Source organism: Ceratina calcarata, unplaced genomic scaffold, assembly GCF_001652005.2.
Source record: "Ceratina calcarata isolate Rehan_Ccalc_2016 unplaced genomic scaffold, ASM165200v1 scaffold517.2, whole genome shotgun sequence".
Lineage (NCBI taxonomy): Eukaryota > Metazoa > Arthropoda > Insecta > Hymenoptera > Apidae > Ceratina > Ceratina calcarata.
The window spans coordinates 498765-513121 of record NW_017176301.1 but is presented as its reverse complement, the minus strand read 5'-3'; the positions used below and the strand labels follow the sequence as shown (position 1 = coordinate 513121).

Sequence of the window (14357 nt, the reverse complement as noted above, 5' to 3'; positions counted from 1 at the left end):
TTATGATTAGAGGAAAAAATTCGATCTGTATTTTGTATATTTTACAAGAAACGTAATGACATTCAATGTCTTAATTTATTCGAACGTAGAATTATATATAACTGCAGACATAAAATTGGTGACATTAAGTCTCAGATTCAGAGGCCTGAAATGAAAGAAATATCTTTTACTACTACAGATTCTTTCCTTTTATTGAATTATGTTAGCTTCAATATATATTTTTATATATATATATATGTATATATATATATTCGTAGTGACAATTTTAGATCAAGTGGAAGTATCCATAAATAAGTTTTAGCCTAATTTTTGTTGCTTTGGCTGCTTCGAAATTATACGAAGTGTAGGTGTATTATCCATCTTTTATGAAGAATTGTTCCCATTTTCTTACAAAATTGAGATTTTAAGTTTTTTTTTCGTATTAATAACTAATTGCCACGTGATATTTCGTAAATGGAACGTTGCATTTGATTATTCAATAAATAAAGATGGCACAGCTTTTACTGAAAATAATTAGTCATTGTTAGCAACTAGTTATTAATAAGACTGTTCGTTCTATGTTTAAAATCATTGAAAGAATTTATAATTCACATATATTCACTATTAAAGTACTTTATATTTCGTCGCATGTTTTGTTATTTAAATTCTACAATCATCAGCTTAACGTCACATGTTTTTAATGACCAAATAAAAAGTACCTTAATACTCGATGCGGGATTAATATTACATTAACAGACAGTAAAGATTGATTAACTTACACTAGGATCGCAGTCCGCGCAATGCCAAGAATAGCCTCTTCTCTTGGGCGACTTTTTAACAGGTGGATCAAGACAAGTGAAGTGGTAGCATTTTTTACATTCATCACACCTGAGATGCAAAAAACGATGAAATCGAACGTTCGAAATATATAAAGAGTAAATATACTGCGGTACAGGTAGTTGTGTACACTAACATGACGAGATTCTGACTGGTGCCAGGCATATCGCAGACATTGCAATGCGTCAGAAGGTCTGTGTCTTTTCCCTTCTTTCCGTTCCCTGTGGACGCCCTACTATTCGTATTATTACTCGATACATTTGCAGTCACAGATGTACTGTTTGAAGGCAACGGTGGAACAAGCGGGGGTGGCAGCTTCGGTAAAGGCGGCAGCGACGGAATTTCGGTACTCGTCGACGTGGCAATAAACATTTGCGGACTTGACTCCGATGCTGCATCCCCCTCTGGTCGTGGAATTGGTTTTATCTGTTGAATAAGATATAAGAAGTGTGTACTTATAAAGACATCGCGATGTGCAGCTGAACTAAAATGGCAACATACTTTTATGGTGATCCTTCTGTGAATCTCTGGTTGCCCTTGCCCCTCGGGATTCTCCACGTCAAGACTTTTCCGTTTGTGCTTGCGTTTCCTTTGTTTTACACCCGTAATTGGATCAGGAGTATATCTTTTATGTTTTTCTCTGATAATATTTCAGAATATTTTACATGTCATGCTTATAGAATGATATGTCTTACATACCTCCTTCTTTTCTTTGCACTTCGCTGAGAAACAGATTCGGTACCATCCGCTGAAGCGACCATGTATTCAGGCGATCCCTCTCTGGCTATCGTTACATTATTAATAGGTTGCTGATTATACATTGGCTCGCTCGATTGAACAGGAGTCGAAGTCAGTGGTTGTGGACCAACCGGTTTTATCGTCACCTGCATGGAAACATATTTCAATAACAACGGATGATAAAACCGTTCTTCTTCACTAATGCTTACTTTCGGCGTTGTGGGTGTCTCGATGGCAACATTTGTTACGCTAACGTTGGAAGAATTTTTTGACGTACTCGGAGTTGTTGGCGTCGTAGGCACTTGTACCTCTTGGGGCGGTGTCGGCGTCGATGTCAAATTAGAATCTTCCTTACAATGCCTCAATTTACGTGGAGCCGAAGTGTCGACATGTTCAACCTCCGAGCCTGACGATTCCTTGTCACATTCCGAGCATTGCCTGTATCGCATATTTTACACATTGCATGTCGAATCTGAGACAGCCAATAAATAGATAACATAGTTATTTACATATACGATGAAACGTACCATCCCATCAGTTTCGTTTTCTTAGGCATACGCGATAGAGGCGGGCTAAGGCAAGATAAATGATAATGCAAATGACACGTGTCGCATTTCGCGAGCAGATGTTGATTCGTCGATCTCCTGCATATTCCACACTGATGTCTCAACGTCAGTTCACCCTTGTGATTTTGTTCTTGCGCCTGACTGCTCAACACTCTACCTTCGCGTATTCCTTCTATCCCTTTGCCGACCGGTAAAGGAAATCCAACGCCCATCTTTAAAGCCGCGGCAGTAGGAACACCTAAACCTGTGCCTGTTCAAAGATCGTTATACGCCTTATGTATAGTTCTCAGTTTAAAGATCGTCTTACCTAGAGTCGGCGCTATTCTCGGTTTCACCAAATCTGATATTTGTGGCAGCGGTTTCGTATAACCGCTGCTTTGAAGCACATGATGGTACATTTCTATTTTCTCCTTCAATGTCACGTTCACGCGAATCTGTTCCTCATTATCTTTCATTACTTCATCATACTTTCTATCTAGTCTCTGTTGCTCGTTAAGTAATTGGGAATTAATATCGAGCAGCTCTTGCAACCTTCTTTTCATGGATGTCACCCGCAAGTTTCGATCTAAGTAATAACCGATAAACTCTACGCTAAATGCAGGAGGAATATGCCATTTTTTCCTAACGTCGACCAAAGCTACAAGCTGCGCTTCTTGTGCTTCCAATGCGGCAGTATCGACGCCCATCAGCTCGGCTTTTCTTGCCAATTGCCGGCAAGCTGAAGCCGACGTGGTCAACAGACGTGGCATCTTTTGCGTCGGCACTGAAAGTAATTGAAACATTTTTTCATATTCAGTTTCCTTTATGAAAAATTCGTGACAATTCATTTACCCCATGGTGGCGGTCTGGAGGCCTTGTGCGCTAAATATTTATGCCTATGCTTCGCTAATTTCCTTTGTATTCTACGCTGCTCCTCGGTATCTAAATGATTAGGCTGTTTCAGTAACTGTTGCCTGTACTGAGCTCGTAATTGGAGAGCCAACCAATTACGTCTACGTCTACGAACAAGCGTCTTATCGGAATGAAGTTTACAATGCGCATAGAACGGATCGGCTTGATCAACTTCTTCGCTATGAGCCTCAGAGAGCAGACCTTCTCTTTGCGCACTAAAAATTGTGACGTTATTTTTCATCATTCTTTTCATTATTCTATGTAATTAAATATCTGCGGACATTCTTACCAAGTTACGTGAAAATATGTGTGACACATTCCAGCATCACATTCGATACATACACCAGTGCGGGCGAAGCGTGCGTCTTCGCATAAAGAGCACTGCTTTGCTCCCCATTTACTGTATGCCATCTCAAAAAGAGTTACACTTGACAAGCGATCGACCTGGAATAGACGCATGAATTTTGAAAATATCGTCAATGTCTGCCGCACGTAAGAAATTAAACTCTGCATACCTCGCCAAAAGCAACGCCAGGTACGTAAAGTGCGCACACCAGATGCACCCATTTGCCTACATCAGTTTCTTTAAAAATTCCACCTTTATTGGGGCACAGTTCGCAACAGGGGTCTTCGATGCCGGCGCTGCAAGCTTCGCAAAACCATGGTGCCGACTGGCACAAAGAGTCTGTACTTGAGAAGCTCTCTACGTCAGATACACCGTAACATCCTAAAATAAATTTAATTTTTACACAATTCATTTTACACGATCGAGAAATTAAGTCGAAAGCATCTTTACCTTCGTGCACACTGACACCACATCCGTCGCATTCGACAATCTCATTGATGTCATCGCTTCTATCTCCTAAACAGCCACAACAAATTAGCATTTTACTTAATTTATCTTCGAGCGAGCCTCCTTTCAATGCTTGCTGCTTGGCCTGCTCAATTACATCTCCTACAGTTAAACTAGGATTTTCTTTCTTATTCAATAACGGGTCTTCCAAAGAGTCGTCAGATTCATCAGACGCGTCTTCCTCTTCTTTCGTGACAAAAATAAATTTGTGTTAGTTCATTCAAAAGATCGTAACAATATTATACTTAAACGCATGTTCAAACGTATCATCAATTTGCAAGGAGAGCAATTTTACTGACTGAACAATCAACGATTTAACATACCAGAGAATCTACTTTTTTTCAGTCTAACTCTTCTTGCATATCAATGATACCTTCCCCAACCATCCTCTACCTTTCCCAATGTCGTTAGAATCGACTGAATCGTCATCAGACTCTTCGCAATGATCTTCAATTCTGAAATCACTGTCATCAGAGCTTTCACCTAAATCAAAATCAAGCAAAGATGGTGCTGACCCTACAGGCTTGACTCTCCTCTTTTTGGGATCTCTTTCAACTAAAAATGATTATTCAATACAGTCCTTAAACTTTATCTATGTATCTTGGATATCTAAACAGAACTTGTTCAATGAACAATATAATTAATTGAAAGAATATGTATATATATACATATATATGTGTGTGTGTGTGTGTGTATATATATACACACGTATATGTTATAGAAAAGAGGTATAGTAACTTAATGCTAGGTTATGTGTGGAAGCAATTAAATAATAGCAAATACGTACAAATGCTAGTCATATTATTCCTAAAGCACTTTTCTTAATTGTAACAGTAATATCTCATGCTTTCTTTATTGACTTATTTCATCCGTTCAAAGTTCCGGCACATCCGTACACCTACAGTCTTTTTAAATGCCTCCTACTCCCACTACTAACGCAACGAACTCGTCGAGTAGTCGCTATGTGAGCTTGACACGTACACATCCATACATACATACATACATACATACATACATACATACGTATATAAATACGATACGCAATGCCGGTTTTCTGTATAGTGCAGTAAGTACTGCAGTGTGCACGCTTTTATACGCACATTTATTCGCTTACTTCTATGCCATTATTTAAATAAAATACTATTAAAACATTCATCATTTTTGTATGAAAACATTTAAAAAGCAAATATTAATATATGGAAAAAATATTAATACTCGTGTTTTAGTTTCTAAATTTCTGATAGCAAATGATACAAATTCAGATTTTTATTCATATAGATACTATTATTAAAGAATATGTACAGTCGAATATAATCTAGTATAATATAATGTATTTCATCAATGTTTTGTACTTTAAAAGCTGTGTAAATAAAAAAAAAGGGAAATAAATGCGAACATTTCTTAAGGAATTTATGGAAGATTCTTACTTTTATTTCACTAAAGTAAGTTCAACCTACGGTAGAAATATTTCGAAAACTTCTTAATAAATAATTTGCATAACTTACTCATGGTTTTATACAAAAATCCTACATCGTCCTCTTGTGACATTCTTGGTACAGCCAAGACTTCCTTCAGCTCGACATGAAACTTATTAATACTTTTTCAAATGGATTCTATAATATCTAAATGCAAAGTAAAATGTGTACGATAACTCGATGTATTTAAAACATTCACTTTGTTTTATATTAACATCTTTTCACTCAGGAAGCAACTGTTACACAATATCATGAACGAAGTTTCCGAACTTCTTTCCTTCGGCAGTGTTCGAGCAATGTTGTTATCGTTGTTATCCTTATGACGCTATTTCGTTTCTACCAGTAGAATAGAAGTGCTCATGACCGGAATTTCGTGATTCCCGTACAAGTGCTGCACCAAGAGGCCAAATTTCGAAAGGGTTCCACCGGTAGGGAAGGCCATTTTCAGTCCACACAGTGGTGCACCCTATAGTTGAGTATACGTATTATGTGGTTGAGTTTACGTCTAAAGTTTCTCTCTGATCTAAAGACTGTTAAAGACAAAATAAAAAGGGGAATTAGAGCCTTACGTCAGAAAGGACGTGGATAAGCATGTCCAAGGCTAAAACAGGACCTCAGGACATGCCTCCTCCGGGAGGATATGCTCCTTTCCAGTGGGAACGGGTTACATTACGCACTCTGTTTACAGGTACATAAGAAGTGATCTCTAACCTACGAACTTAATTTTAGAGTTCCTCGAAGTTCCAATTTCGATTTTTGACAACTTCAAAATTGTCATTGTTCCAATCGCTTTCATTCATTTTCATGTTCATAAAATATCATTAATACTAATATATGATTTAATTCTGACCAAATAGTAGTACTCGATTAATTATAAACGATGTGAATTTATTAATAAGTCCTCCCTTGTTACATAATTATATTAATCAAAATCGATGAATCGTTTACTTTGCTTGTATAATTATATAAAACACGCATGATCAGACTGCGGATTTGTTTAAACGTATTTTCACAAAATCTGCAGTCTGTGTACGAGATATCAAACTGTAATTAAAACGTTAATTACAGGTAAAATAGGAGTTGGACTTTTTATAGTCGTTAATGCTATCGGATGGCCTCTTTACGCCAAAAGTTTTCAATATGCGAGAAGACAATTTATCGAGAAAAAAAGTAACGAACTGGCGGCATTACCCCTTTTGATTGCCGAAAATGACAGAGCGTAAGAAAATTATTACATGCTGTTCGTAGCTTGCATATCGTTATGAACAGTGTTACATTACGTATCTATTAATCATCAGACATCATAATTACAATTTCTAAAACTGTTTTGGCTTGATTATCGAACTAATTCTATCTGCGTTACAGAACTTTGAAGTATATGAGACGATTGAGAGATTTGGAAGCAGACGTAATGAAGGATTTCCCATTCTGGGAAGTGGGAACATTGTTTGGAGTCCCGATATATGAAACTGTATCTAAAGACAAGTATAGAGAACCTACTCCGATGGACATGTACGCATTTGCCGATCGTTTCACAGTACCATCAACGAACCTCGATCCTTTCTTTACATAGATTGTCCTTCATAAGGATTTGTAAAATAGATAGCATTAAATTAAATGAAATACATACGAACTTATGAATGCAAATATCACTGACTACTCATTTTCATTGTTCCTATTACATCGCGCAAACAAAATAATCTGTCCGAATGTCAATGGAAGTTACCCTGTGCCCCGTATACCATTGAGACATAAATGAAATAATTTTTATAATACTAAAATATTCAAATGGGACCGAAGAAAAGTTCTTATATACGATACAATATCATTAAGTCACGGCACATCTATTGTGAAGAGTCGTAAATATTTATGTTCTTTCTTTATATCCGATAATCCCGATACTTTATACTTTCTAATTGTATCAACTTGAACGTGGTATCATCATCCCATCTGCCCTATTGAAATCACCACGTTGGAGCACACGGTGCATCACGCTTCATTCATCTTTTTATTCTCTCCCCACAAGAATATCAATTACATTGTTGTAGCTGAACCACGGATCGATATCCCGTGGATAATACGTTTTGGATTATGTGATATTTCGAGTACCACCGCCAGTGTTCGTCATTTAAATCTTTTTACTTCTGTTGAAGCACGATTTGTACCTTTGGCCTGGTTCTTCAATCAATTTTATAGAATTTGTACTGTTCTATGACTCAACTGGTGGCTCCAGTTTTATTTGCAGACAATTTAATAAGACAGAATTTAAATAATTATGAAGCAGAATCGGGGAACGGGGGTTCCGAAGATTAAAAATAAAATTCTGTTAATACGTTCATAATACATAAAAATTAAGATGAAATGAATTAAGTTGAAAGTCACTGGATGTTGTTACATCGGCCTGGCAAGATAACATCGCGATGCTCAACTATGCGTATAATTCGTAACTGATCCTCGACCACCGTGGGTCGCTAAAATTTGGGGTGGTCAAAGTAGCATGTAATAGGGCACCGTATATAAAGAGGATTTTTATTTAAGCTACCGCAGTCGTAGTTTCGACATGAGGTCGGCTAGAATGCGGAAAGACTTTAGTATAGAGAGTATTTTAGCGGATAACGCGTGTATGATAACTGAAAATGAGCAGTTCAGTGGAAACGATAAAATTGAAAATTACCGTTGTGTTGCTCGAGTAAACGAGGCGCAAAAGGATTCAGTAAATTCGAATGTGGACTGCGTTCAAGGAAGACAATTAAAAGGATGCACAAACAAGGATTGTAATAATGAAAGTAAACGTTCGTTATTAGAGAACGGAAATAAAAAGCCGACTAAATGGTTAAAAAATAAATCAGAGGACTTAGAGGTGCAGAACGCAAGGAAATTGGAATGGCTTGAATGTACGAGATACAAGCCACCGAAGATTCACAGGAAATCAGCGGTTAACAGAAATAGAAGAAGACCAAGTGCTCATCCTCGAATACCGTTCTCAACGTTTCAACTTTGCTTCCTAGAGCAGAAGTTTCGAAACAGCGCTTACATTTCGAGAGAAGACTTATCGAAAATATCGAATATGCTGAATCTCCCATCCAACAGGGTACGTCTCAATAATTTACAAATTTGTCGTTCCTAGAAGAAAATATAAACATGTCATTCTTTCTATATTTTATATACAATTGTCTGTTCCTTCGCTTTTGGAATCATGATTTCAAAAATGGTATCAGGATCTATAAAATCGCTGTAAATTGTTTGATCTACTTGCAAATTATGATTACGATTAATTTGTTTTAGGTGAAGATTTGGTTCCAAAATCGACGTGCCAGGGAGCGGCGTACGTTCTGTACTAATGCACAATCAAAACTGCTTACGTAATTTCTACCAATGTATACATCGAGGACTGAATAAGAGTTATTTTTAAAATTGTGTAACTTTCATATTTCTATATATATATATATATATACTATTTAAATACAATTGTTTTTTACCAACGTTTCTCCGAAATACATTTGATTCACACTATAAGTAAAGTCATCGACTGAATAACTGCACGTGAATTGCAGGTGACAATTGCAGTATCCACGTGATAAGTATTAAGTATATATATACATAATTAAAATTGTCAAACCTTTGTACATACTTCGTCTAATAAGCTCCGATCATTTAAGGGTAATTGACATCTCATTCGTCTGTTTTTTGGTCCAAGCGAAACAGCTTGATGATTCTTTGAAAGACTCGTAGTAAAAATACTCAGCACGCGGTATTATGACGTATGTACCAATTTATTCTTAGCTGCCAATTATAACTCTAGTCAGAATGTTTTATAGGAAGAGACAGGATAAATATTTAAGTTAGGTGATGGTATATATCCTTCATCGTTCTAATGCGAGCCACAATGATCAGACACATTTCACGTGCACATTTATCGGTTAACATTAGCTAATAATTGCAGCCATTGCATCTTTCACGCATGAATTCTGAATAATTTATACAACGGCACGTGAATGAAATAGCGAATTCGAGTCTTACATATATATGAGTTACCTGTCTATAAGCTCATTCGCTGAATAGGCTATAATCTGAAACACGATCTGAAATAGCGCGCGGACGTTAACGGAATGAAGTCAGCTGTTTAAGGAACCGAACGATATATAAGCGGCGGTGCCGCCAGTCTATGTTTCTGTAGTCGCGCGGCGGTATTCGAGGAGTGTGCGCGCGCGAGCGCCGTTCGTACGATCGCTCGTGTACTGTTACGGACAGTTCTCGTAATTTGAAAAAAAATGCAGCATTCCGTTCAGCAAGCGAACGGGGACGGCGTTCTCGGTTCACCGCGGAAGAAGCAACGGGTGACGGGTGTGCAGTCAAAGGTCACCGTCGTCCTCGGAGCGCAATGGGGCGACGAGGGTAAAGGCAAGGTCGTCGATATGCTCGCCATAGATGCTGACGTCGTCTGCAGGTGTCAGGTGAGTCCGCCATTTTTTCATGCTTGTCCGCCTATTTTCTGACAGACAAGATTCTCCGCATTTATCTACGTGTCATTTCGAATCGATCACACGACGTGAACCGCGTTTCTGTTTCGCTCTAGTTTCATTTACTCCGTACACGTCTCTTATCGTATTCCCGATTACGGCGATCGTTTCTCTCCTCCTTTTTCCCTCCTCATGTCTGCGTCACGTGATTATAAAAAGCTCTTCTTTTCCGTTGTAATATCGTACTTTTTGTATGAAACTTACGATCGTACACTTCTATAGTTCCGTTCAAACATTAAAAATGTATGATGCGTGACAATAACGATAAAATTAATACATGTTACATGACTATCATGTATCTCGTTTCTTACATGATGCAAGTTTTGTTTGGTATTTGGAGTGAATTTTGTATTTGAGTTGTGTACAAGAACATGTATCTATCTATTGTAATATTATTACATAACAAATGTTTCGACAGACAGTAGAACTTGAAAACTTTAATATGATAGTAATACCTATGCTTTGCGCGCTCTTCAACTTGAGATATATTTAATTACTATTATGAATGTATATCTCTCATACTTAATCAGCGTATAAATGGCTATGAAATGTCCACGAATTTATTTTATTTATACATACGTGAATCATATAGTTCGATGTTGAAATGAAATATTGCAAAACGATCTTTCCGGCTCACTTGCAACTGCTAGGAAATAGTTTCACGTCAGCGAACGGCAGAGTGGATTACGTGAGGTAATCTGATCATACATTAGACAAACTGATTTTTTCGCTGATCGTCTGTAATTAGAGTCAGTTATTCGAATAAATTTCAACTAAATTGCTGAGTGAAGAGATGCTGGCCAAGAACGTTCAAGGAAATTTATGCGAATTAAATGTTCTCAAGCACTTTCGCCCGGTATTAAATCATTTTGTTTTAGCAGGCTCACACTTGAAATTATAAATGTGACCGACTCATTGTTTCAAGATTGACTTATAGCTCGTGTATAATTTTTAAACTGTGTTGGTACTGACTCGGAGTTATCTACTATTGTTATTTAATTAGTAGTCTTATCATTCATGATGCTTCTCAGTTTAATGACTGACTAGCAACCACTGGGATTTGCGTAACATTAACAATGCTTTCATAATTTTAACCTGTTGTTCTATCTGGACGTTTATTTAACCACGAGCACAAAAATACCAATCGTTGCTCATCTATTTACTATCCTACGCCGTTCTTAGCATCACTAGTTCATCGTCTAACTTTGTTATTGTATTCCCTTTCCTACGTAACAAAAATCTCGATTACATTTTGTGCAAAAGGTAAAATAAGAACGAACAGAAGTATTGTAGGTTTATACAAATAAGTAGCCTGCGGGCGTTTATGGTACCAGTTTAAAAGACGTGTGTCCAGATGAACGTTTATTTTATCAATATTCAAAAATATGCATTCAGCTTTTAGTAGTCTGCATAGATACAAACAAACAAAAATTGTTACTACACGTTCCCTTCTTCTATGTATCTTTAAAATCCGTTGCCTGCAAAGTAATATTCCATTCCATTAAACTAGTATATTCATAGGATCATTTCAATTATCTTACAAGGCTTTGATGTAGATCCCCTTCAATATGTATACATTTTTTTGTCACATAAGTCGTAGTATACTCTGGTATCGAGACAGTTCCTTGTATTATACAGAATTAGCATATTAACGTAGTCAAGGCAGTTGCCAGGATTAAGGAGTGGCTCGATAAAAATGAAGTTGAAATAGATAGAAAATGTTCGAACCTGAAATTTTAGAAATGAACACGATAGGATTGAGTACATTTATGTCGTTACCTTAAGATGGTTTAAAATCAACGGTAATTAACATTTTCGCACGCGAGCTAAGTTTCTGAGGAATGCTACAAGTATTAATTCTCTTGATAACTCGTTCAATCAAATTGTACGGAATACTGTAAACCATTTGTTCTCCAATCAATCATATTTGATTACTTTCAGTCGATGCTCGAGCAAACAGTGTATCGGTTGCTTCTTCCCGTGTTTCGCATAAGAAACATAAACCGATATGTAAATTAACAGAAAGAGAAAGGAAGGGATGGAAGCAAAAAGAAAATTTTAATTTTGCAGGGAGGAAGCAATGCCGGGCATACAGTAGTAGTAGACGGTGCGGAATTCCACTTCCATCTTCTGCCCAGTGGAGTAATCAATCCTAGATGCACATCGCTTATAGGTAATTATTCTTTGATTATGATGTCAGGGATAATACCATAAAATTCGAGGAGAACTAATCAATTGTTGGAAGTTAAATACTTCATGACTCCTTTAAACTCATAATTTTGTCTAATACATCTTCAGTTTGTATCTTATTGTCTTATTAAATGAGAGGAATGTTCTCATGCGATTTGCATCGGAAAGGAACAAAATTGGGCTCCTTCCATCGTTCTCAAATGTTCCTATATTTAAATATGATTTATCCTAATTCTATAAAAGGCCTATTGACAATGCTCTGTTTACCACGATCATTGCCTTTTGTATCTTAATGGTTTTTATCTGTACAAACAAATGAAAAATACTCGGTAATGGAAACGGTTTCGCACTTGTTGACGAACATGTCGTCACGGTTTCGTTATGTAAGCATACCCTGGAAACTTAGCAGTTAAACGGTGTTAATAAAAGTTGTCAATTTTTAAATGAACTGAACGTACGTATACTCGATCATTTCATATAATAGTACTCAGAGTTCATTTAGTCATCGGTCATCATCATCTTGAGAGCTAGTACAGTTTTGTTGGATTTCACGTACGTGTTTCATTTTATTTCGTTTCATCTCTGACAAACTTTTCTATCCTAAAAGGAGTTTGTTAAAAAAACCTGCATGGAAATCTGGAATTTGGTAACAAGAGCATATGTTATTTTATTAAATATTTTTTAGGAAATGGGGTAGTGATCCACCTACCAGGACTCTTCGAGGAACTGGAAAGTAACGAAGCGAAGGGACTGGAGAACTGGCAAGAACGATTGGTGATCTCCGATCGGGCGCACATGGTATTCGATTTTCATCAGCAAGTCGACGGTCTTCAGGAACTCGAGAAAGGTGCACAATCCATTGGTACTACGAAAAAGGGTATCGGTCCGACGTACTCGTGTAAAGCTGCCAGAATTGGACTCAGAATCGGCGATCTCCTCGGGGACTTCGACGTGTTCTCGCTAAAGTTCAGGACTTTGGTATCGTCGTATGAGAAAATGTTCCCAGCCCTTCAAGTTGACGTGAAAGCAGAGCTTGAACGGTATAAAGAGTACGTGTATGAATGTTGCATAAAGCTTATCATTTACCAAAGTGTTCTACTATTGTTCGTATGTAATGTACGAATTCAATTAAACCTCGTTCTGTTTCTAGGTACGCTGAAAGGATACGACCGTTGGTAAAAGAAACAGTACAGTATTTACATCAAGCATTATGCGAGGGGAAGAAAGTATTAGTAGAAGGTGCTAATGCCGCTATGCTAGACATTGATTTCGGTACATATCCTTATGTTACGAGCTCGAACTGCAGTATAGGCGGTGTTTGTACCGGGCTCGGGTTGCCACCGACTTATATCGCCGAGGTCGTCGGCGTAGTTAAAGCGTACACGACAAGAGTCGGCGATGGCCCATTCCCGACCGAACTCACGGACGCTGTGGGTGATCTTTTACAAAAACGGGGTCACGAATTCGGAGTCACGACAAACAGAAAGAGACGCTGCGGTTGGCTAGATTTAACTCTACTTAAATTCACGGCAATAGTTAATGGGTAAGGATCGTTTGGTCGTTTAGCCATTGAATTAATATTGCAGATAAACGAGGTTCTACTCTGACTTCTAGATACACGTCACTGTGTTTGACGAAATTAGACATCCTGGACACGCTACCGAAAATTCAAGTCGGCGTAGGTTATCGATTAAACGGAAAAGAAATTGATTACTTCCCGAGTAATACCTCCGATTTAGCGAAAGTAGAGGTGATTTATGAAACTTTGGACGGCTGGCAATCTACGACCGAAGGAGTGCGGTCTTTGGAGAAGTTGCCTCCTAATGCGAGGAAGTATATACAATTGATAGAGGAACATCTCAGTGTACCAGGTAGGAATCTTTTATCAGCAGCTGTATTTAATCGAGTCCGTCAATACAGTGATTACCGTTGCGATCGTTTCAGTCAAATGGATCGGAGTGGGAGCAGGTCGTGAAAGTGTAATCACGCTTTGACGTTATACTTATGAGTCACAACAATGGAGGCATACTTATCTATTCATTCAGTTCGCTACTTTTTTGATGATAAGTCTGGTCTGTCAAGGGAGTCGATGGTTCAAGCGCACAGAGAAACGACGAGAGAAATTTATAGCGTTAAGATCTTGAAGTTTTGTAGTATACATTATGTTGAGGAAAAGGGTAACAGTCTTTTTATCGAGTTCCTCCTTTCTATCGTGATGACTGTGTTTATCCATTGTTCGCATGTAAAATGAGAAATGTTAATTAAAATGTATTTATTTGAACACCCACATCCCACCTTCAAAACCCAG

The 14357-nt window shown here is 37.6% G+C and overlaps 3 protein-coding genes and 3 long non-coding RNA genes across 10 annotated transcripts; 3 read left to right on the top strand and 3 right to left on the bottom strand.

The window, feature by feature from the left end:
* Nucleotides 1-6: 6 nt before the first annotated feature.
* LOC108628391 (PHD finger protein 14) lies at nt 7-5721 on the bottom strand. Of its 4 annotated transcripts, none has more exons than XM_018030278.2 (14): nt 5370-5721; nt 4258-4419; nt 3808-4050; nt 3527-3738; nt 3301-3455; nt 2952-3226; nt 2428-2883; nt 2082-2370; nt 1764-1992; nt 1516-1700; nt 1318-1456; nt 953-1242; nt 759-867; nt 7-145 (listed from the first exon to the last, which is right to left on the bottom strand). In XM_018030278.2, the coding sequence occupies exons 1-14, from the start codon at nt 5410-5412 to the stop codon at nt 125-127; spliced, it is 2808 nt and encodes a 935-aa protein (XP_017885767.1). In that variant the 5' UTR covers nt 5413-5721; the 3' UTR covers nt 7-124. The 4 variants fall into 4 exon arrangements, with proteins under 4 accessions (XP_017885767.1, XP_017885770.1, XP_017885769.1 ...); XM_018030281.2 differs by having other exon boundaries at nt 1318-1405; XM_018030280.2 differs by lacking the exon at nt 5370-5721 and adding an exon at nt 4652-4912.
* LOC113464754 (uncharacterized) lies at nt 902-1328 on the top strand. Its single transcript, XR_003389609.1, has 2 exons — nt 902-1008; nt 1083-1328. It is a non-coding gene; the product is annotated as an uncharacterized LOC113464754 (long non-coding RNA).
* Nucleotides 5722-5829: 108 nt separating the features above from the next.
* ND-B16.6 (NADH dehydrogenase (ubiquinone) B16.6 subunit) lies at nt 5830-6988 on the top strand. The gene is made up of 3 exons (XM_018030162.2): nt 5830-6027; nt 6408-6558; nt 6705-6988. The coding sequence occupies exons 1-3, from the start codon at nt 5931-5933 to the stop codon at nt 6910-6912; spliced, it is 456 nt and encodes a 151-aa protein (XP_017885651.1). The 5' UTR covers nt 5830-5930; the 3' UTR covers nt 6913-6988.
* Nucleotides 6787-9438, bottom strand: LOC113464756 (uncharacterized). Its single transcript, XR_003389611.1, has 2 exons — nt 9375-9438; nt 6787-9122 (listed from the first exon to the last, which is right to left on the bottom strand). It is a non-coding gene; the product is annotated as an uncharacterized LOC113464756 (long non-coding RNA).
* A 72-nt stretch (nt 9439-9510) lies between these two features.
* On the top strand, nt 9511-14330 carry Adss (adenylosuccinate synthetase). Of its 2 annotated transcripts, XM_026816403.1 has the most exons (7): nt 10638-10715; nt 11801-11869; nt 11930-12032; nt 12735-13098; nt 13200-13592; nt 13664-13920; nt 13994-14330. In XM_026816403.1, the coding sequence occupies exons 1-7, from the start codon at nt 10653-10655 to the stop codon at nt 14041-14043; spliced, it is 1299 nt and encodes a 432-aa protein (XP_026672204.1). In that variant the 5' UTR covers nt 10638-10652; the 3' UTR covers nt 14044-14330. The 2 variants fall into 2 exon arrangements, with proteins under 2 accessions (XP_017885737.1, XP_026672204.1); XM_018030248.2 differs by lacking the exons at nt 10638-10715; nt 11801-11869 and adding an exon at nt 9511-9793.
* On the bottom strand, nt 10738-12725 carry LOC113464755 (uncharacterized). Its single transcript, XR_003389610.1, has 4 exons — nt 12508-12725; nt 11401-11587; nt 11191-11337; nt 10738-11084 (listed from the first exon to the last, which is right to left on the bottom strand). It is a non-coding gene; the product is annotated as an uncharacterized LOC113464755 (long non-coding RNA).
* Nucleotides 14331-14357: the final 27 nt, after the last annotated feature.